This window comes from Rhineura floridana, chromosome 3 (genome assembly GCF_030035675.1).
Source record: "Rhineura floridana isolate rRhiFlo1 chromosome 3, rRhiFlo1.hap2, whole genome shotgun sequence".
Classification (NCBI taxonomy): domain Eukaryota; kingdom Metazoa; phylum Chordata; class Lepidosauria; order Squamata; family Rhineuridae; genus Rhineura; species Rhineura floridana.
Window position 1 is genome coordinate 110,107,387 of NC_084482.1, and position 23,255 is coordinate 110,130,641.

Consider the following 23,255-nt stretch of genomic DNA (forward strand, 5'->3'; position numbering starts at 1 on the left):
TCGTTCAGTAGAATGTTTATGGCACCATGAATCAACCTAAATTTTTGCAAGAGATAAAGTAATTCAGTGGATAGGCCTGAAGCCTTCAGCTTGGCAAAGCATACAAAAGCAGGGCACAGCAGATAGCAGCAAGGGGAAAAAAGTAATCCAAAGGCAATTCCCCACCCCCAAGAAAAAGTTTTTCTAAAATGTAAATACATATCCTTTTATATCACCCAGCAAACTTGGATCAAGAGGTTGGAATGGTCCAATAATTGAACATGAATTTTAATAATTGCGTATGGCACTCCACAATACATAGACCGTGAATTATAATAATCTGTCTGGGAGGGGGATAAAATGAGTACATGAGACCCTTGGCACCTTTGACAGTTTCAAAAACACATTTGTTTTATTCCTTCACTTCAGCATTGTTTTTGGCTATACAGCAGCTTTGTACCAACTTCTTATCAGAAGCTCTTCTCTGGCAGGAGCAAATGCAATGCCCACAGAACTACCATCAGCCTTCAATCAGAAATGACACACACAGCATAAAAATGTCCTTCATCTGGTTTCACTCTGGCTGCTCAATTCTGTGCATCCATTTCTAACCTGAATGCCATATGTAAATGTATAGGGTCCAGCAATGGCCTGATTAAAACACCTTATTCAAATATTAGTTCCTTATAATCTTGAGGTCACCCTCAAGGATAACATTTGCTTCATAAAATAGAGTTAATTTTCCTCAATGAATTATGAATAAATTGCAATTGATAGGCATTGGGTGTGTAAATTGAGCTAAAAGTATACACCTCACTCATATAAGTCCCTTAAGAAAAAGATACCAGCCATTTGGATCTGTTAGCATATCTATATGCTATCCAAACTGTAACTACCCTTGAGTTTGAAGTGCCTGGTGCAGAGTACCAATCCCCCTGTCAAGAAGGTAGGGCTGGGTGTTTACTACCTTTCTTTTCATGTGTTTCCTGAAGAGAGATAATATCAGGATTACTCTTTTTTTATCAGACTAAGGATCCTTCTCTTAGCTCTGCAATCCATTGGTATTCCAAGAAAAAACAGTAAGATCCATCATGAATAAAAAAATACAGACATACTCTTGTTTAGGCATCTTAAGGAACCTCACCTCTGGAAACATCCACAAAGTTAATATATACATATATATATCTTTTGTTAGTCTCCACAGTTGTATTTTCTGCCCCCCATTGTCCCGCCTCCAACTACCCAACTTTATAAATGTTATAACTAGAATTAACCAGTAACTAAAAAAACCTTACCTCAGGACCTCATCATAAGATTGGGTCCACATGTAGTGTGTGACAATGCCTACTTGAGGCTACGGGTAAACCCAGGAATGAGTCTTACAGGCTTTCCCCCATGACAAACTATTGGAATAGTATGAAGGTACAAAAAGAGGAGGAGAAAAACCCCTTAACCATAGCAAAAAACTTTATATTTCCCCATCTATCATGGATTTTGTTTAGATTATAAAAGGGACCTTGCCCTCAAAGCAAACATACAGCATTACACATCACATAAATAACAGTCATGGTTTAGAAGCTGAATGTAATCAGAATGTTACATTAGAAGCAAAGCTATTAGGAAAAAAACTAACATGAAGCGACAAAATCAGGTTTCCCCAGAAGGTTTGGCTCATCTTGGAGATCTGTCATGTGGTCGATATTGACCACAAATCTTGTGTCTGACTACCCACCAGCCATCATCACCTTACTCGCTGGATCCCTCATTATTACTTCTGGGGTGGTCAGCATCTTTAAATTTTACTTCCTGGTGACTCAAGAACTTCTTTGCTTCTGCTCCTGAGGTTACTGCATAAGTAGGGTTATCAAAGGTAACAATGAGCTTAAAGGGGAAGTTCCATTTATATCGTATTTTTGTCTTGCTGAGAGCTTCAGTAAAGGGAATAAGTTCACACCTCCTTTTCAAAGTTCCTGACTGAGGCCTTGAAAAATGAGGACAGAAGTGCCCCCCCATTCGACTTTCTCCAGTTTATGAAGCCTTTGTAAAATCTCTTCTTGCAGAGAATATTTTACAAAGCAAGTTAAAATGTCCCTAGACATTCATGATCTTTAGGTTTAGGGTATAAAGCCCTATGGACACGTTCAACATCATCGAGGGATACTTTCAAATCCAGAAAAATGTTTGTCCATTTAATAAAATTCTCAGCTGTATTGGTCTGATCTTTTCCTCTGGGGCCCCACATACCCTAACATGCTTTCTGCGCCTGCGATCTTCATAATCCGCCATGCGCCACCGAATTGCTTGTTGTTCCTGAGACAAGGTGTTCATTATGGCACTATTTTTCAGAAGCTGTTTTGTGTTTTTTTAAGTTGATTTGAGATCTCTTTTATTTCAGCCCGCATAGGCTGTAGTTGTTACAAAGTTGCCAAATCCACAGCCATATCTGCCCTTAACATTGCCAGAATATCTGTCATGAAATCCACATCGACTGCCTTACCACTTCTGGGGGTTTTGGCGCCATGCTGAGAGCAGCCTCATCAGTTTCAGCTGTCAAAATGTGCTCTCTTATCTCAAGACACGATCTTGTATGTCTTGTGCAAATTGAGATCCCTGAGTCATGACTAGTTGGTCTTGTTTAGATTGAAGATATTCTATGCTGTTGGGGTTGTACAAATTTAAATCATTTGTCTCCAGGGTGAGGGAGATATGGATCAAACTGCCATCTTGTTGGGATAACATCTCCACCCTCCACACCATGAAGCTGAAGTGACAAATTGTGCTTTGCTGTGCAGGAGAGGCTTTAGCCCTACTTACCATGGATCCACTTGCCAGAAACCTGTTGTGCAGGTTTCTCTAGAGTTCATGGTTGGCTGTAGAGTGCTGAACAGAGGACTTGACTCTAGTTTCTTCTACCTTACTAAGCAGCAGAGCTGAGGTGGGCCTAGACACAAGTACAGCACAGTAATCACTGGCTGTCCTAATACTGGTATTAGGGGGAAGTTCCTGCTATGAACATTAGAACCTGTTTTTGGATTCTGAGCTTTTGTTTCTTCCTCTGGCTTCACAAAATTTTTCTAAAGCAAATAAAACAATCAGTTTTTTAGGGAATATCATCCAGGAACTCTGTACAAAGTTGTGAGTGTTTTACAACTAGATTTGATATGATACAGTCACAAGAGTGGCTGTATACTATAGCCAGCGTGGATTTTTCACATTCCGCAATGTTAAATTGAAAATACCCCCCATGCCATTCTGATGCTTCCCATAAGCTCATGTCAAAACAAAACCTTACAAAACTTATAGTCCTGAACTCAGCTGTGGTTTAAATTTGGGTGGAAAGCTACATGTGCCTGCTGTAGAACAAAAAGGTGGGGGGAAACCCTGAAGAAGAATGATACTGTTCACAATGTTTTCCTTTTGGAAAGAAAAGGGGCTTCCCCTCCCCCCAGTGCCCACCCGCTCAATCTCCTCCCCTTCCCTTCCTGCCCTCCTCCTCCCCCCCCCTTTGCCCTCCCCCAGGTCAGTGTCACCTATCCTAAGCATGATTGCACAGGAGTAAATCCCACTGACCTCAAAAAGCATGCAAATGATCAAACCTGCCCTTCCCTCCTCCCTCTTGCCCCTTCCCCCTTCCCTCTCCCTTCCTCCTTCCCTCTCTCTTCCTTCACTCCTCCCTTCCCCTCCCCATCCCTTCCAATTCCCTCCTCCCCCCTCCCCCTCCTCCTCCCATGGTCAGTTTTACTTATCCTAGGACTATGACCTGGAGACCAAGGTTCAAATCCCCACACAACCATGAAGCTCACTGGGAGACCTTGGGCCTGTCACTGCCTCTCAGCCTCAGAGGGAGGCAATGGTAAACCACCTCTGAATACCACTTTCCATGGACACCCTATTCATAGGGTTGCCATAAGTTGGAATCGACTTGAAGGCAGTCCATTTCCAAGCATGATTGCAGGGGAGTAAATCCCACTGAACTCAATAAGCATTCAAATGATCAATCCATTCTCAGCAAACTTGCACAGGATCCCATTTCTTACCTCCCGGAGTAAAAAGCAGGGAAATTCATTAATAGGCAAAAACCCTTGCAGTTTAAGAATACTGTACTGCCCTACAAATTTGTAAAAATGCAAACACAATTTGGGTTGGTCTTTCACAGTCCAAAGATCAACCTAAATTGTGTGTGCTTTTTGACAAATTTGTAGGGCAGTACAATATCTCAGAGTGGATGTCAGGTCTCCTGCTCCCCTGGTGCATTCACTATAGCTGCCCAATATCCCTGCTTTTTAAAGTTTGATAGAAATATCTGGGCTATAGGTATGTTCTTAAACTGCAAGGTTTTTTGCCTATTAATGTATCTTTTATTACGTTTATGTTAACAGCTGATGGGATAAAAATTGCTAAGTGGTGGGAAATGGTGTATGTGGTAACATTTGAAGCTTTGGAATGTTGCTCAGGTGGAGAAATTGATATTTAATATTAAAGTAGCTAAAGGCAAGGTGAAAACTATGGGCTACTATGTTACCTGGAATCTATTTGAGAAATTTATTAGAATATGCAGACAGCTGTTGGACATGACAAATGCTTTCCTCGCTCTTTGGGATAAGCCCCGAGGCTCTCCGGAAATAAGAAATAAAAATAGGAATAGACAATGGTTAAAACTTGGTGACATTCAGTAAAAAAAAAAAGTGAATTGGGCTTTTGTAACTTCAGTCTATTTTGGTGAATTTGTTGGTGGGAGCAGGGGGGAGGGGACCTTTCCTGTATTCACTGTTACTTACCTGTTAATCTAAATGGCACAATGCAGTTTGATCTACCTCTTGTCCCATGGATGTTGTCTAGATAATGTATGTTAAAATGTATTTTTTTAAAAAAACACTATATAGTAATTTTAAAGAAAACTGGAAAAAAACAAGAACTGGCTAGTTTTAATGGATGGGCTAGATACTCAGCCATCAGTAAATATCTGCACTTTAACAATAGAATCTATTGAGCAGATGAAGGAAGTTTGCAACAGTGTTTCAACAGCACCACAGTTAATGGGATCCAGTCATAGCGATACAACAAGCAATGGGTTAATAAACCAGCCCTTTGGAAGAGGAAATGAAGGTTTGTGTTGTCTGATTATACTGAAAGCTGCAGTGGGCATAAATTAGGAGCAGAAAAGTCTAGCTGTCTAGCTCGATAGTTGCCTGGCTTTTGTTTCACAGTTTCAAAATCTAGCATGCTGCATCAGATAGCCTTGCTTGCCGCTGTTACAGTTTTGGGAGTCTTGGAACAAGGTAAGGAACAAGCTACCACTGTCAGAGGCGAGTTTAATACGGTCTGTTGTAGGCACTGTGAGCCATATAAGATCTCTAAAGTTAAGTAGGAAATGTGCACCATGTGGTTGACCTGACTGCAGGGAGAAAAAGATGAAAACTAGTTTGTGATGCCCAGGGAGGCCTTTTTATTTCAATATATAATTGACGTCACTCTTGCTTTCTGTTTTAGAGTGTCTGGGAATGGAAAATTAATTTTAAAAGCTATGCTTATACTCTTGATAAGCATGAAAAGCTTTTTCCAAAATATGCATTTCAATGGCAGTAATGGGGCAAAGAAACAAAACTGAAGAAAGGGTCAAAGTTAGCTGAACTAAAAACAAAAGGGATAGTTTGCTATGGAATTTAGTTTTATGTCATGGAAAATCTTTAGTAGCTACAGGTGTTCAACAGTAGGGTTTAAATCTCTCCATGAGTTAGAGCAATGTACTGTATAAAGTGAGGCAAGTAGAATGTTAAGTGTCTGTATTGTATCCTGGCAGTTTCATATACAACGGCAGGTTAATGCATAAAAAGGTACTCAGACTGAATTTTCTTTTTCCTCTTTGTTTTGCATAATAAGCAGACAGAAGAATAAAGATCAACACTGTTTAAATGTAGGGACATTACAAAGAGGCAGTAATATAGATCTGATAGATAACAACCTGTTCCAAAAAGCTTTAGTTGTGATATGCCCTTGATGCTGAGGAGAGTTTTTTTTAAAATACTACATGGAATGCTCAGCCAGTTAAACGGGTTGACTAGAGTAGCATGTTTATTGTGTACTAATGTATACTATCTAAAAGTCTGTTCTGGTGATACTCTGGTGATACTATATTTACCCTTTTAAAAAAATATATGTTCACACAAGTGGTCTCTTCATATGAATGGTGCAACATGCAGAGAGGGAGTGGGTGCTTCACTGACAAACTCACCTGAGTTTATGGCTCCCCCTATAAGAAAAGTAAAACTGTAGGTTGTAGGGGTTTTTTCTCAAATAATGGGAGGTTGCAATCTCGGGTGAGCGTGTGGGTCCCACATTACACAGTTCACGAGAACAGAATGTCTGTATTTTATCTTATTTTTACTTCAATTGTCCCAGCATATTTTTGGAACCACCTATGTGTGTCAAAAATAGAATTCTTCTAAGCTAATCACAGAGCAACTTTTGGATTTGGTGCTGGAGAGGCCTTTGCCTGCTCAGCATAAGAGCTTAACAAGTGGGACCTGTAACAAAATGTTGCAGTGTAGAGTGCCTCCCATTCAGTATTCCAGTCAGCCAGGCATGCCCCCCTCTGTAATGTTCCCCCGCCCACCTTCCCATCTCTCCCCCTCCCTGCACAGTCAGTCAGCATTTCTTTGGCTGTCATTGATGCACATCCAATTCTTACTGGGCTGTTTCTGGATTTCTTCTCCCTCTTGCTGTGTTTTGTCCCGTTAAGGTTTTTTTGTACTTATGCAAACCTTGGGGTTCCTTCACATCTGCTCTCATGTGTGGATATGGCCGTTTTGGCTACATATGGAGCAGTATTCATACCTTTCTTTCAGAAACAGAGAAAATTATGATACATTTGCTTCCTACCCATGACAGCAAAAAGAATTAAAGGTTTGCACAGGATGCCGAAGTTATCTTTACCGTGTAAAGACAGTATCCATGCCAATATGAGTCAAATTATGTATCATCTTGGCATTCCCGTTAAAGACTGACACAGTCAGCCAGTTACTCTCTCTCTCTCTCTTTCTCTGTGCTGAAATTTGGAGGGAGGGAGACCAATAATCAGTTAAGGATCACAGGCTTTATAGAGTGCTTACATTGCAAATTATTCCTCAAAGGCCCTCAGGATTAATAAACACTGGACTTCAAATTATAGGAAATATTGTTCACTATAGCATATGGGTCCAATGATTGCTTTTTAAGGATTTTTTTTTGGAGGGGGGACATAGGACTGTATCCAAAGTAGGGCTAAGTCATGGTCCTGTCAACCCAAGCATTGCAATGAGACTTCCCTCTTCTCTTCCCACCCATACCCCCTAAATCTAGAGGCTCCCCCATCAGTGAAGGTTTGGTGGGGTGCAGGGAGGGGAAAAAGTCTCATGGCACTAGTGCTAATCCTTGTGCTGATGGAACGCTTTAGCTGGATACCGTGGAGACCCAGAAGATAAAGAGGATGAAGACATGAACCAGTGATGCAAGAATTATGGATAAATAGAGAAATAAAAGGGTTGGCAGATGGAGTCATGTTGGGAAAGTAGTGGAGACTAGATGAACAAAGCTGGCAAAAGAGTGAGAACAGATATGGGAGAAAAGAGACGTAATTTACAAAGAATGTCTAGGACATGCAGAAACATGAAGAGCAGAAGTAGGAGCATGACTAAGAAAAGTCATCAAAGCACCAAAGGTCTGAGGAGAAAATGGTGCAAGCGATGAAAGTGGCCAGAGAAGTGAGCTAAGCATTGCAAAGAGATGTTTTGGAAGATTGAATCTGAATGAGGCAAAATAAAAGAGGCTGTGAGTGTTGGAATGAAAAAGAACATAAAATTAATGTAATTCAGGAGAACAGTTCTTCCTGGAGACATTCTGCCGGAAGAGCACAGCTCCTAAGATAGCACAAAAAAGAAAGCAGGGCTGAGAAAGAGAAAAAGATAATTGAGAATGGAGCAAAATATTTAGGAGACATGAGGCAGTTGGAGAGTCAGGAGACACCTATCAGCAAGGAAAGCAGGGGTGCCACAGGAGGGAGTCAGCCAAGAAACGTCTGACTCGGATCTCCCACAACATGATTGGAATAAATGAGTAAACTTTTAAAAGTTTAATTCACACAGCATTTGATACTGTGATTACATCTTTGCTGAGCTGAAAATAGAGCAGAATCATAAAAAAGTTGAATTTCAATTACCTTGGGGGCCATCTTCTGCCACGGGGACAGGCCTCCTCCACCTGGCTCCCTTCAGAGCACCAGCCCTGCCTGGACAAATTTCTTCTATTGTTTCCTCTTGTCCCATCTCCATCACTTCTTTGGGTTTAATGCAGTGCCTTTTCCCCTATAATCTGGCATTTCAGACTTGTCAACCACATTAGTCTTTCATAGGAAAAAGCAACATTTTTTCTACAACTCATGCTCCGGTCAGAAGAACCACTCACTAGCAGCATCTCAGTCTTGTCTGGATTGAGCCTCAGTTTATTAGCCCTCATCCAGTCCATTGTCGCAGCCAGGCACTGGTTCAGCACATTGACAGCCTCACCTAAAGAAGATGAAAAGGAGAAATAGAGCTGCGTGTCATCAGCATACTGATGGCAACGTACTCCAAAGCTCCAGATGACCACACCCAACAGTTTCATGTGTATGTTGAACAGCATGGGGGACAGAACTGACCCCTGTGGAACCCCATACTGGAGAGTCCAGGGTGCCAAGCAATGTTCCCTGAGCACCACCTTCTGGAGCCGACCTGCCAAGTAGGAGCAGAACCACCGGCATGCAGTCCCTCCCACTCCCAACTCAGCCAGTCTTCCCAGAAGGATACCATGGTCGATGGTATTGAAAGTCACTGAGAGATCAAGGAGAATCAACAGAGTCACACTCCCCTTCTCTCTCCCAACAGAGGTCATCATACAGGGCAACCAAGGCTGTTTCCTTGCCAAAACCAGGCCTGAAACCTGACTGAAATGGATCCAGATAATTGGCCTCATCCAAGAGTGTCTGGAGCTGGCCTGTCACCATTCTTTCAAGAACCTTGCCCAGGAATGCAACATTTGCCACTGGCCTATAGTTATTAAGACTTTCTGGGTCCAGGGAGGGTCTCTTCAGGTATGGTCTCACTACCGCCTCTTTCAGGCAGCCAGGGACCACGCCCTCTTGCAGAGAAGCATTAATCACTTCCCTGGCCCAGCTGGCTGTTCCATCCCTGCTAGTTTTTATTAGCCATGAAGGGCAAGGATCCAGCACAGAAGTGGCTGCACAAACCTGTCCAAGCACCTTGTCGACGTCCTCAAGCTGTACCAACTGAAACTCATCCAAGAAATCGGGACAAGGCTGTGCTCTGGATACCTCGCTTGATTCACCTGCTATAACACTGGAGTCTAAGTCCTGGCAGATGCTAAAATTTTATCCTGGAAGTGCCTAGCAAATTCATTACAGCGGGCCAATTCTGAAGAGCTCCGCTGGGTGGCAGATTAATGATTTGATAGTGGCAGCAAAATATTGGGTTTTTTGCTGCCCTCACTGCCCCTAAATACAGCTTACCATAGGCACTTACCAGTGTGTAATTACATCCACCAGGAGTTCGTCTCCATCTGCACTCAAGCCGTCTCCTATATTGTTTCATCGCTCTCAGCGCTGGGGTATACCATGCAGCCGTACGAGCTCTACACAGGAGAGGGCACTAAGGAGCAATCATGTCAACCGTCCGGGTCATTTCTGTATTCCACAGTTCAACCAGGGTTTCGACAGGAGCGCCAGCCCTTTCAGCTGGAAAACTCCCCAGAGCCCTTTGGAAACCATCCGGATCCATTAGTCTCTGGGGGCAGAACAACTTAATAGGTCCCCCACCCTTGCAGAGGGGAAAAGCCGCTGTAAGTCTAAACTTCAGCAAGCAGGGATCTGTCCATGACAGAGGGACTGATGTAAGCCCCCCCCATTTAGATCACCATCTCCATGTCCAGTTGCAAAACCCAAGTCTAGAGTATGCCCTGCTACATGTGTTGGGCCGATGGCATATTGGGACAGTCCCATAGTTGTCATGGAGACCATGAAATCCTGAGCTGCCCCGGATAAGGTGGCCTCGGCATGGATGTTGACATCCCCCAGAACCAACAGTCTGGGGGATCTCAACAGTACACCCAAGACCACCTCCGTCAGCTCAGCTAGGGAGTCTGTTGGGCAGTGGAGTGGGCGGTACACCAACGGAATCTCCAGTCTGTCCCACTGATCCAACACAAGGTGCAAACACTCCAGACCAGTAGTCACATGGACAGGGTGCTTGCAGAGGGAGATGGAGCTCCTATAGACCACAGCAATCCTCCCTCCCTGACCCTCAGGTCTACCGTGATGCTGAACCAGGTACCCTGGCAGACATAGCTGGGAAAGAGTGACTCCGCCCTGCTCACCCACCCAGATCTCGGTTATACGTGTCGGATAGGCTGCCTCATCCACAATTAAATCGTGAATGAGGGAGATCTTATTATGCACCGATCTGGTGTTTAGGAGCAGCATCCGGAGGTCTCAGAGCTGGCTGATAGGGCAACCAACAAATCTGTGGGTGTGGGGAGGACCGGAACAAGGCACAGTCGTTAACTGCCTTGGTTGCGTCCCCCTTACCTGGCAAGTCCTCCTCACAACACCATATCTCCTACTACCCATCACTACACTAATTGGGGGCCCCTCAAGTCTCCCCAGTTGACTCTGAGTCCTCTCTCCCAGGCACATGACTCAAGACCAGCAAAAAGCCAGGCAATCTGCGAAACAGGAGCAACCTCAGCCAGCTGGCTTATGTATCCCCTCCAGGGAAGGGACAGGTGGAAGAAATCAGCAACAGCTGGCTGAGTACCTGGGGGCCTGGTCCTGCAAGGCGTGACACCTGCAGAGCAGAAGTCCAACAGGGAGAGGGCGGTGGTGGTGGTAGCCCAGCAGCAGCAAGCAGGCAGGCAGGCAGCAGCAACAGCAACAGCAAACAGTTCTCCTTCTTCCCTGGGTGATGGTGGTCCCCTTCCTCCTGCAGGCACTGGAGTGGGTAGGCCTAGCCAATCAGGAACAATGGAATATGCTGTGTGCTAGATATGCATGGCAGACCAATTAGAATAGTATATTGGAAATATTAGTTAAGAACATTAGTCAAGAAGACAGTAGAACAATGGGATAGGAAATGTTGCCAATTATGAATATACATGTGCTCATTTTAATAATGTTATCTGATTGGCTTAGAAATACTGCAGAAAGGCATAACTATGTAATGTTTAGAGGATATTGTATGATTGGTGTAAGTATGTCACATGCTGCACTTAGTACTGTATAAAAGAGCCATGCAGACAGTGCCTCATTGCAAGTCTTGTAAAGAATAAAGGCCTACCTTTTTGCTTCAAGCCTATGTCTTCAAATTTCTTCAAGGACCCCCAGTCAAAGATCCCAAAAAATCTCCATCAGCATATTGGTGTGTAAAGTGCCAAAGGACTTATGTCATCATGTTAGCATCTTTAACTTAGAGAACTAAACACAATACATTAAGAAGAGAGCTTGGAAGTAATTTGTCACAGGTAAAGATTGCTTGTAATTCATTACTTTTTTGAGGAACAAGTGGGTAATTTCTTTACATTTTGATTATAATAGAACTAGGAGTAATTTTATTATTTTTATGGAGTAATTGTAATGTTTCCAGCATTACTTTGGGGCATTACTTGTGGGGGGGGGAGCAGGGGAAGTCTTCTGCTCCTCTGATTTGTGGATGAAAATCATGTGCCTCAAACTAGGCTTCTGTGCAGTGTTGCTCTTCCCTCATGCTCTGTGGGTAGGTAGGAGGCGACGAGGGAGGAGGTGAAGAGTGAGACAGGGTGGAGTGGAGAAAACAGTTGTTTAAAAAAATGGATGGTGGTGGTGAAGAATGGAGTGGAGGGAAAAAGGAGCCGGAGGGCAAGAACATGGATAAAGGAGGAGGAGGCAGCAGCAGAATGGAGATAAAGAACTGTGGAGGTGAAAGATGACTACGTGTCTGTGTGTGTGTGAGAACACTGTGTTTGCACTTGGCACACAAAGTGGCCACCACCACCCTCTCTGGCTACTGTGCTGCATTTGCAGTATTTTAACTTTTTTGCATCACAGGGGAAAATGTTTGCTTGGGTGAGTGTCCCTTAGTTGGTGGCAGGGCAGGGTCTGGGAGGTGGTTAAGTGAGAGAGATGATGCTTGCTGGCTGGGGGGGGGATTGCACTTGGTTTGACTTGCAAAGATCTGAGTAGTGGCCTCAGCCTCCCTCCGCACCTCCCTTACCAGCAGAGAGACCACCACTGCTATCTTATGGATAAAAAGAATTATTCTACTCCCTCTGTATGTGTGTGTTTATTTTTAATGTTGTTTTAGGCTACTTTAAAAAAGTAACTGAAATCTAATTGTAATTATTACTTTTGAGAAAAAGTAATTAGTTGCTTTCAGAGCAATTGTAATTGTAACGGTAATTACTATTTTTCTGGGCCATGTAATTGTAACTGTAATTTATTACTTTTTAAAAGTAATCTTCCAAGCTCTGATTAAGAACACTCACAGTGATGCCAGAGAGGTAAGGATATCTTGAGAATGGTGAGGGCAGGACTTAATTTGTACCAGGCTTCATCATCTGTTTGCAGTGCCTGGGCTTTATCCCTGAGCAGGTGCAATCCTTCACAAACAAACAACTATACAAGGTACCCATATATTGGTGATGAAGAAGGCCTCTTCCCATATGAGTCTGGCTGGGCTTTAAGATTTCCCATGGAGTACCCCTTTCATCAGAGGTTTGGTGGGTGACGATGAAAGAGAGGGCCTTCTTGGTGGTGGACCCTCACCTATGGCATGTTCTCTGCGTGGAAGCTCACCTCTGCATTCTTTTTGGCACCAGGGAAAGATGTTTGTTTTCCCCCCAGGCTTTTCACTAATTTCATCAATATTAATTGTTTTATAGATGTTAAGAGGAGCACAACTGTTAGGGTTTTAGAGTTAACCTCTTAGGTGATGGTTTTTGTGTACTGGGATTGCTACTATTTGTAGTATGGGGAACTCTCTGTTATGTATAGTTTTGTATTATCAAGGGGTTGGTTGTTTTTGAGATATAATTAAGTATTAAATTTTGTCTGTGTTATTCTGTGTGTTTTTGTAAGCTGCCTAGAGGCTCTGGTGTAGGTGATGCACAAATCCAACAAATAATGAAAATAAATAAAAGAAGGCATTCCAAGTCAGAGGGTTTCTTCCCATAGACAGCGTTGAGTCCTTGCATCTCTTTTTATAAAAATAAAGAAAGTTCTGGGGTATATAACAGTTGGTTTTAAACACTTTCACTACTAAATACATTCAGCTCTTTAAGTACCTAGTTCTCCAGTTGTTGCTGTCCTTCATGATTGTTACCTAGCAAGTTATATCCTATATACTAATAATGAACTTACTCTCTGAATGGAGCCAACCTTTATGTAATCAAGATGGCACCATCCACATACAAAAAGGAGTGTGCTTGCAGAACCCCAAGGTATGCAGAAGATAAGTACAAAGAACTGCACGAGGAACTCAAAACAGTGTAATGGGACTGGCTGAGCTCAGTGACCGTAGCATTCTGAGTGTATGGTTGGAGAAGAAATGGAGCTTTTGAGTGGGGGGGAAGAGAACGGAGTATCTTGGAAAAGGGCACAGTTCGTTGTTAGGACAGGAACACTCCAGATTGCAGCATTTTGTTGCAGCTCTTGATTTTATTGGCCTGTTTGGATTCTTCTCATTTTAGAAAAACCACAATGCTAGGCTAAATATAACTCTAACAAAGCAAAGTAGTGCACTTGCGTTCCTAAGAAGCAGTAGCCTTGCTGACTTGATTTCCTGTTGATTCAGTGCTTGACTAGCTGCTGAATTACACTTCCCTCCTTACCAAAAGATGACATTCAAAAACTGATGGGATGATAGCACCAGTTCCATTAATGAAGATAAAAAGGGAGAAGGGAAGTGTTGCATAGTCAGCCATTTTTCTAAACACATGGAAGTTTGTATCTTAAGTTTCATTTCTTTACCATTATTTCAGAGATACAGAAAAAGCCACGATCGTGATCACTGCTGTAGGGTAACTAAGATAGAAGTAATGGAATCAAAATTTTAACTTAAATGTTGGCATGTTTCAAGCTTTCATGGATGGAAAAGAAAATGATTGGCAGTTTCAATTAAGTGTTTGAACTTTTGAAACAGAGTCTTGTGGCGCCATCAAGTCTAACAGATTAATTATGGGATAAACCAGGGATAGGGGACTTGTGGCTCTCCAGATGTTGATGGATTCCATCATCTTCATCCAGCATGGCCAATGGTCAGGCTGATGGGTGTGGTAGTCCAACAACATATGGAGGACCACAGGTTTTCCATCCCTGGGATAAGCTTTTCTGGCTTAGAATCTGCTTTGTCAGATGCGTGAAGCATGATCTTACATTGGCAGGCTGTCATTTTTGCATTTCATTGCCATTCAACCTTTACGTTTCCCTCTCCTTTGCATGTATGAGTACATATATCCCTGGCATTTGAGAATGACATTTCATGCATATGATGAAGTGAGCTCTAGTCCACGATAGCCAAAATAAAATGTGCACACTAATCAACAAGATCAATGTGCTGATATTGCACATTTTAATCCTCTTGCTGAATATTGTGGATTTTTGTTACACAATTTTAGAATATTTTATGCACCTTGGTTGTGGTTGAGAGGAAGGTGAGAACAAGACAGTGAGAGTAAAGGTTAGTCTGCAAATGGATGACTCTGTGATGAATGAGGCCTTTGTATATTGCTTTTGCATATTAAACATGAATGATGTTTTCCAGTGCAGGTGAGCAAGCTATGAACATACTGGCTGTCATCCATTGTGCTTCAGCAGGTGAAATAACTGACTTCTCTTTCTTCCTTTCCCCCCCTTCCCATCCAGCCTATTTTGCCATGCAGGTGATCTATGTTCGGCGAAAGTGTAAAGTCTCTCCCCCTATGACTTCAGGTCCACCAGAATTTGAAAGAATCTTCAGAGCCCAGTAAAGCTAACTTTCTTTGGATTATTTAAATGTGTATGTCATGATAAGCAGATCAGGAGGAAAGAAAGAAAGTGTGCCTTTTTGCAAGCATTGGCTGCAAGCAGGAGAAGTCCCTCTTGTAGCTGATGTCTGCAAAAAGAAAGAAAGAAAAAGAAAAAAGGCTGCTCGCTTTGGCTACCCTCACCTGGTCGCTGCTGGGAACAGAAGCGTACAGCCAAGGCAGAATTGAATCCCACCTTCCTGCCCATCAGCTGACTACATGAGTGACATCAGCTGATAGACAGGTGGGTGTGGTTTGGGGAAAATGGCTTTGATGACCAAATTGGAACCCCCTGGTGGGTCAAGATTAGTCAATAGGCCAAAGGTTCCTCATTCCTGATATAGACTGACAAAGCTTCTCCAAACCTTACATTGGAGAAATTCATAGAAAAGAGTTGCAGTTCAACAGGAGATGTTGTGGTCCTGCTTGCAGGATTCCCATCGGCATCTGGTCGGCCACTATGAGAACAGAATGCTGAGGATGATGGGCATTTGGCCTGGTCCAGCAAGGCTGCTATTATTTTTAAACAATAAAAGACATCGCGATGATATCTTTTACCAGTTTAAAAGACTGATATTAATGTTGGTATGGATGAGGTACAACCACATATGCTTTGCTCTTCAGACTCTTGTTCTGCCTTTCGTATACCATATGTTACAGTATAAGTGCAATATCTGTATATTGTGGTGTAGTGGTTAAGGTGTTGGACTATGACCTGGGAGACCAGGGTTTGAATCCCCACATAGCCATGAAGCGCACTGGGTGACCTTGGGCCAGTCACTGCCTCTCAGCCTCATAAAAACCCTATTCATAGGGTCGCCATAAGTCGGAATTGACCTGAGGACAGTACACGTACATATTGTACCCACTGGTTTCATGTCTTGTGTGATGTGTGACTACAAGTTTGAATGTCAGACCTTCCATGCATCACAGCATTCATAGAACTAATATGCTTGAGTTTTCTGCATCCCAGTGATTCTGCCCAGCAGGTAGCATGTTGGCAAGCAGGCGAAATTCTGATAGTGGGGGGAAAGTGAGTTGTGAAGTGAATGGAAGGTGTGGCTAAGTGAAGAATTCTTACCCACTCACCTCCACACAACTCACTTGACCTCTACTCTGATTTCTAAGGCTGTTTTCACAGGAGTTGCTAAAATTGCTTTTAGAATTTCACAAAAGATATTGCAACAGCCTGCGCTTAGCATATGAAACAGGAATGTTTTTGCATTCTTCCCACACAGACAGCTTTTTATCTGGGAGAAGCTCCACCCCCAGATTATGCAGAAATACAAACCCCCTTGTGTGAGGACATTTATTTTACAGGTGGTAAAGTCTGCCATAGACTACCAGTGGTGGCTATATACCTCATGTCCGCATGGGAAGTTGCAAAATGTGTATGTGTGTGGAGGGGAGAAGCTTAATATGAAAAAGAGGTAAGTTCTATCAGAGAAAGCGCTGTGAGTCCCTTCTCATTTTCAGAATCCCCCTGGGGACGAGGGGGGGGGACAATTCAAAGGACAAGAGGAAAGGGAGTACTTAACCCTTCCCTTACCAGATACTTCCTTCTGCTTTCCCTCTGAACCTCTCTCCCTCCCTCCCAGCTTCCTTTGCACCCACAAAGGTTCCAGCCCCATGTCTGTAAAGTCAACATGGACCTGGAACTCAGTGGTGGGCAAAAAGGGCTGCGGTGGAAATTTTCAGGGGGAAAGCAAAGTGGCTGGCAAGGGTAAGCCTTTTTCCTTCTCCAGTGTAAATTGTCTCTCCTGAGGGAGCTTTATGAGAGAGAAGAGGGTCACAGGACTTCCTGGTACACAGCTGCAGTATATGTAATTTGCCTCTCAGCTGAAGGTGGCAGCCTGTGGACTTTACCACCCTAAAAATAAACATTAATCCATCCACATCTGTTCATAAACAGAAACACACACCATAATTAAAATTAAATGGACTATGCTGTATCCAGCTGCATTCTGATTAGACTTTTAATGACTTATTTCTAAGACACAAGGGCAATCACCAGACTGGAGTACGTTACATACTTTACATCAGTCTTATCTTTTTGAAGGCTGAATGGAAAATTCAGTCTGTTCAACATGTGCTAGTATGTCTCTCTGATGCATATCCCACCTGGGCAGAGAGAACTTAATTGGCCCTCTGCTTCTTTCTGGGCACTGTTCAAAGTATTGATGTTGGCCTTTAAACGCCTAAATGGCCTGGACCCTAGAATACATTGGGGAAGCAAAAGTGCCTACTCCCATAGGAGCTTGTCCATACACTAAAGTCAACAGGTGTGGCTCTGCTCCAAGGTGCCAACCTTATCTGAGATTTGTCTGATTGGCATAAGGGGCAAGGCCCATACTCTGGAATTCCCTACCCAGGAAGAGTTAGTCGGGCCCACTCTGTTATGTACCTTAAGAGGACTGGGAAGTCTTTACTTTTTTAGCAGATGGTTGAAGATGGTGGCGGACCGGGTTTATTACGCTGCTTAATAAATAGTTTTTAGTGCGTTTCATTGGCTATTTAGCTCTTTGGGCATTTGAAGTGGAAGATCACATCACCTCCGGGCTAGATGTCAGTGAGAATGGGAAGGATTTTGTGTGCAGGGACATTCAGCCATTTTCTGAAGTGGTGCAGCCCAGACACAGATTCATCTTCTGAAGTGTTATGAAGCACCCCTAAAAACATCCAGCTTTTGCTACGATAGTCTGCACCTCAGAAGGAAATTTTTATTTGGGCCTGAAGAGGCCTCAAGAGAGACCCTGGTCTAGGAAGCTCGGCATACATGTTGCAAACAAGCTGAGTTGCAAGAGCATTTGGTAAATTCATTGTCTCCTTTCATTATAAATCTTTGCCATCCCTCTCTTATCATTTGTAAATGTAAACAAAAGAATATCAGATTCCTTCTAGAAGTGTTTAGCCAAGTTATGATCACCTGAATATCACTATTTCCTGCCCCCACCTCCTCACAACTACTAATCAAATAGTTTTCAATCACCTGAAGGCTCTTGCCAGCAGAGCAAAAAAGAAAGAAAAAAAGAGAGATGTTCATCTCTTTTCCCCACTCACCTGGACAGCAGAATAAGAGTTTTCTAGAAGCAATTTTGCAAACATTTTAGACAAGACTCTTCCTGGCTGGCACCATCTTAAAACTTTGAACACCCATTCACTGTCAAGCATAAGAGGTGATGTTTTTCACCCTGCTAGCTAGGAATCTTTGGATACCCAAAGTACCTCACCTCTCTGCCCAGGAACTTTCCTGTGGACGTTCCCCCCCACCTCTCCTCCTTCTCCCTTCTCTCTATCCCTTGTGTTGCTGCCCTCACCTCCACCATTGAACTTTTCCAATGTCTTTCTTCTAATTCTTGCCTTAAAACCTTTCCCCGAACCCCACAACATCACTATCCAAATCTCCCTTATTCCTGTCCCCTTCTGGTCCTACCTTCACCCCTTTAGCCAACAAGCTCCCCCTCCCGCCACCCTCTCTCTTTCCCTGACCATATCTTAGTTTCCCTATGTGTATCCAGCAATGCTTTTCAAGAATAACTCTGGTATTGGTTTTAAGATCTTCTAAACTCAGCCTAGTACAAGTGTCCTCTTTATTGGTTTTGTTTAAATGTGGTAATTTCCTTTTTAGTCAATAAGCTAATTCCCTCTTGATAAAATAAATATATTTTTGCTTTATCTATGGGTCTGTGTTAATTCTTGGTGTGCCAAACTCGAGAGTGCATCCAGGTTTCAAGGTCAAGATTCCTAGAACTGAGTACCAGGTTGCGTATGAGCATCACAGACTTGTGTGCAAACACACACTCCAGAACAGCAGAGAGAACTAGTCCCTAGCACTGCAGGTTGTAGGTAGGAACATTGTGCCCCGTGGGGGCTGCTCCACAATAAACCTGGACATGAAATAAACTGGTTAGGTGGGTTTTGCAGAGGAACGTTATCCAGAGTCTAGGCCTCCATGTAATAGCTGTTTCCCCCCTACCCCCGAACAACAGGTTAATTATTTTCTTCTTTTTGTTTAGAGCAAATTGCTCAGAATACTTCCCACTATTTCTTTCGCTCTTGTGGGTGGCTGGAGTCTTTTCCAATCAAGGTAAAAAGCAAACTTTAGTTCAAAACTCTGAATGTGAAATGGGTAAAGCTTTTTGATGGCTACGTTGCTGCCACTGCACTACTTGTGCAGCTGCAAAATAATATGTTTATTGCTATGTAGGACTTCCCCCTATGCTAATACGATCTTACTGCATATTTTGAGGGGAGTGTTGTCGCCTTACTTGCGCTGTTTACCTGAGGTGCCTGCCTTATCACTTAGCCATGAAGTATGGCTTCATGCAGGTTGGGAGTGGGCAACTTTTCCCCCCTGAAGGCCACATGCAGTGGTGGGTGGCACTCAGGGGCCTCATCCCATTGGGACGATGGCAGGTATTGCCTGGACAAGTATCTGCACACACGTGCATATTCACTCTCTCTCTCATGCACACACAAATGCACCTGAAACATAATTGCTGTCAGTCAGTGTTATAGAAGCAATTTCCACAGCAAAGTGTGGATGACATAACCTGTATCTGACACAAATGCTCGCCCAATCCAGGATCCAGGCACATGGGGGGTTTAAAAATGAAGGCGTCCTGCCTATACTTCACTTGCTTGCTGCAGGAAGCAGCGGAGACACGGCAATTGTGTCTGTCACATATCAAGTGTGAAGTCATTCTAATGTGTTCATCCCTCACTTTAGGTTGCAAGTTCATGAAAGTTAAGGTGACCACAGATGCCTATATGGGTCACTTCTTGAAAGTGTTTCATGTAGTGTGAAAAAGAATTGCCACATGCCCATCCATGTGTTGAGTCTTTACCCTCCCAAATGTCCTGTACTTATGGTAGCATGGTAGTGCCAGAGCCTGGAGATGAAATGAATAAAGTTCCAAGGGAGTAGATATGTTTGTGTTACAGCAAAAACAAGAATCCTATGGCAATCCAAAGACTAATAGATTTATTATGGCATAATATTTTGTGCACCGTAGTTGTAAATCAGGATGCTTTCACACAGTGATAGTGTAGTAAATGGTTGTTTGTTTTCACCATTAAGGCAAGGCTCCTGCATTGCTTTGGTTGCGACTTCCAAATAGCTGATGGATGGGGGCTTTTGCAGGACTTTGTTTTTAATAGGAAGCCAGCACCAATTTGTCCATTATTGTGCATTCTTTGTATGCTTGGTAGTGGGAATTGCGCCTTTCTTATGATTTGCTGTAGCATAGTGTTTAAGGGCATGAGCTATAAGCTGTAGATGTCACTTAAAATCTCACCAAATTTATTTTATACGGTAGCTCATTCGAGTTTCTTCTGGATTATTACTTTTAATGAAGTTTTTGAAAGTCAATCTATCTTAGTCTTTCCATAGTAACTATTTTTTTATTATTATCTTGTCTTGTAGTTTCGGCTGCATTATGTGGGTTACTTTATCTGTATGCTCGCTATCAGTACTTTAGTGGATATGCACGTTGTGCTCAAGGAAGGTGAGTTGTTCTAAGCATAACATCCTATGTTTTAAGTGTGCCAACTAGCTTGTCTTTTGAACAGGCAGATGCCTGCCTGTCACCTCCTGCTGGTTCTGTATATTAGCCGGCAAATTCAAGCTGGCATTTGTAGCCTGCAGCTGGGCTGTGCCACTTCAGTCTACTGGGGGCAGGGGCTTACGTGGCTGAATGCTCTCCCATCCAAAAATTGCCTAAAGAAAATGAAGTACTAGGGGCTCAAGCCTCGTCTCCTCCCTGAGATCTAGATTTCCAAATGTAGACGTGTTGCTGTTTTATTGGTATAGAGGAGCATTTAATCATGTGAGCTCCCATTGCAGCCTGACACGCCCCAAACATGTTGACCACCTTATAGAGAACTAGGTAAAAGAAAACATATTATCGTGTTCTAGCAGCCACAGGTGTTCACATTCTTGATCTCCTTCCCCAAAACTTTTTTTTAAAAAATATGATCCTGCTATTTTATCTGCAGGCCAAGTACCACAAGTATATAGCTGCATATGTCCTAGCACCTGCAGTACTGGAAGCCCAGCTGACTTCCCATGTCAGGAGATGGTGGCCCCATAGTCATTATGGGAGGGCTTAGTCTTGGTGGGTTACTTCCTGAGGGTTGAGAGAGAACAGGAAACAGAGAGTTGCAGAGAAGACTTTTAAGTTCTGTAATTAGACTGTGGTTTCAGGAGCCCAGTCTCTTATAGTGTCCCCCAGTTTCCAGTTCTATAGTATCCTGTGTTATATGGAAATCATTTATTGAAAATCTACTTGGTTTTGTCATCACAATGGTCACAGCAACTTATAAAATATTTAAAACCACAATATATTTGTGTCAATTAAATTAAAACATCTAAAAAATAGGGAGAAGCAGAAAGAACATACAAGGGAATGAAAGACACCTTTCCTATGCCTTATGTTCAGATAATGTTGCTATATTTTTGCCTAGAAAATGACAATGAATACTTATATTTGGATAGAAGGCTTTTGATTTTAAATTCCCCAATATTTTTGTGTGTAGCTGAGGAAAACAGCCTAATTTGGGCTGTGGTGTGTACACCTTTCTAGTTTCTGGTCTCAGCCCTTATAGAAAATAAACTAGCAGTGCAATCCAACACATGTTCCTCTGGGTTCTGTCGGGCATGTTCCCAGGTGCATAGGATTGCAGTCTAAGACATTGGCAGGTTTTTTTGTATAGGAGTTGTCACTTTACATACAAACTTGACTCCCAATTTTTGGAGTTTATTTTCATCTAACAGAAACTCCTCCCATACGGTCATTCCTTTATACAGATACAACTGTTTCCAGTACAGCAAATTTTGATGCTGTTGCTTTGCTGTGAGAAAAAGAGAAAGAGAGCTAAACTACGCTGATTCAGTGGGCCTATCATTACCGCCTTATATTCCTAATGGTTGAAAACATCTCAACAGATTAACAGAAGCCACAGGCAGTTTATTTAATTCTTTTAACAAAAACATGGCGAGCCTGTGGCCCTCCAGATGTTGTTGGACTCCAACTCCTATCAGCCCTAGGTAGCATGGCCAATAGTCAGGAAGGATGGGAGTTGGTCCAACAACATCTGGAGGGTGAGAGGTTCCCTGTCCTTGTTTGTGTGTGAGAACTGGAACTTTTCCTATACTTCCAAACTAATTGCACCTGTTGCAAACCTTATTTATCATGTCCAAACGGAAAGCATTAATGAAGAAAAGCTCAAAATAAGTGGCACAACTGGCGACCTGATCTAATAACTAATGAAGATCTTGTGTTCTTCTTTCACAGACTGCGTCCCTTGTACCTCAGTGCTGGAGTTCTTTGCATTCTTATTGGTTTGTCTGTGATAGGACTTATTGTTCATTTTGTGTAACTTCCACATTTTTTATTCCAAAAGTGAGTTTCTGAGTCAGCATTCAGTGCCCTTGTGCCGACAAGTTATCCTGATTACTCCACAAGTTTCAACTTTCATTTTATTTCTTCAAATTAAAATGGCTGTATGTCAATCTTCAAAAAAGCAGTTTTGTGTGAATATATTTTCCTGAGCTATATTAAGGTTGTTACAGCTTTTATGTCAAGTGTCATTGGATCAGCTTCTGTGAGAGATTTAGAGAAACCATTTTTTTTTAAATTATCCAGGGAGCTTTGGGAATCATCAGTGTATACCTTTTAAAATGGGTAGCTAACCTATAGCTTTTCAACTATTACTGAACTCTCAGCTCCCATCATCCCTGACCATTGCCCCTGCTGACTGGGGTTGATGGGAACTGGGGTCCAGCAGTATCTGGAGGGCCACAGGTTAGCTAACCTTTGTTTTGTAGTAGCTTCCCCCTGCGCTGTTTAGAGCAAGTGTGGGAAATCTTTGCTCTCCATCTGTTGGTAACCTAGAACCCCTGATCAACGCCAACAAGCGTAGCCAATGGCCAGAGATAATGGGAGTTGTAGTTCAACAAACTCCGGAGGGCCAAAGGTTCCACAACCTGTTTTAGGGATTTATTTCAACCTTTTCCTTTGCTCCAGCTTACAATCATGAGGCTGCCCACCCAGTATTGTCTTCTCTGACCGGCAGCAACTTCTCAATATTTCAGGCAAAGCAGAACCTTCCTACATGCAAATGGCAGTATTTTTACTCCAATTTCTCCTCAGCCTTCTTTCCATGGTCCCGCTTTCTATTTGTGCTCCAGCTTACAATCATGAGGCTGCCTTATA

The 23,255-nt window shown here is 42.8% G+C and overlaps 1 protein-coding gene across 2 annotated transcripts; it reads left to right on the forward strand.

The window, feature by feature from the left end:
* The first annotated feature begins 5,124 nt into the window (after positions 1 to 5,124).
* LTC4S (leukotriene C4 synthase) lies at positions 5,125 to 22,563 on the forward strand. Of its 2 annotated transcripts, none has more exons than XM_061617329.1 (5): positions 5,125 to 5,258; positions 14,900 to 14,999; positions 19,056 to 19,126; positions 20,465 to 20,546; positions 22,335 to 22,563. In XM_061617329.1, exons 1-5 carry the CDS (start codon positions 5,201 to 5,203, stop codon positions 22,417 to 22,419), a joined length of 396 nt encoding a protein of 131 aa, XP_061473313.1. In that variant the 5' UTR covers positions 5,125 to 5,200; the 3' UTR covers positions 22,420 to 22,563. The 2 variants fall into 2 exon arrangements, with proteins under 2 accessions (XP_061473313.1, XP_061473312.1); XM_061617328.1 differs by lacking the exon at positions 5,125 to 5,258 and adding an exon at positions 11,789 to 11,956.
* The last annotated feature ends 692 nt before the right edge of the window (positions 22,564 to 23,255 follow it).

What these genes read in the sequence shown, in the direction of transcription:
- LTC4S (XM_061617328.1), top strand. Translation starts at nt 11,848, where the DNA reads ATGGATGGTGGTGGTGAAGAATGGAGTGGAGGGAAAAAGGAGCCGGAG. An exon ending in TGGAGTCTTTTCCAATCAAG is followed by an intron (nt 19,127 to 20,464) that starts GTAAAAAGCAAA and finishes CTTGTCTTGTAG; the next exon opens with TTTCGGCTGCATTATGTGGG. An exon ending in GCACGTTGTGCTCAAGGAAG is followed by an intron (nt 20,547 to 22,334) that starts GTGAGTTGTTCT and finishes CTTCTTTCACAG; the next exon opens with ACTGCGTCCCTTGTACCTCA.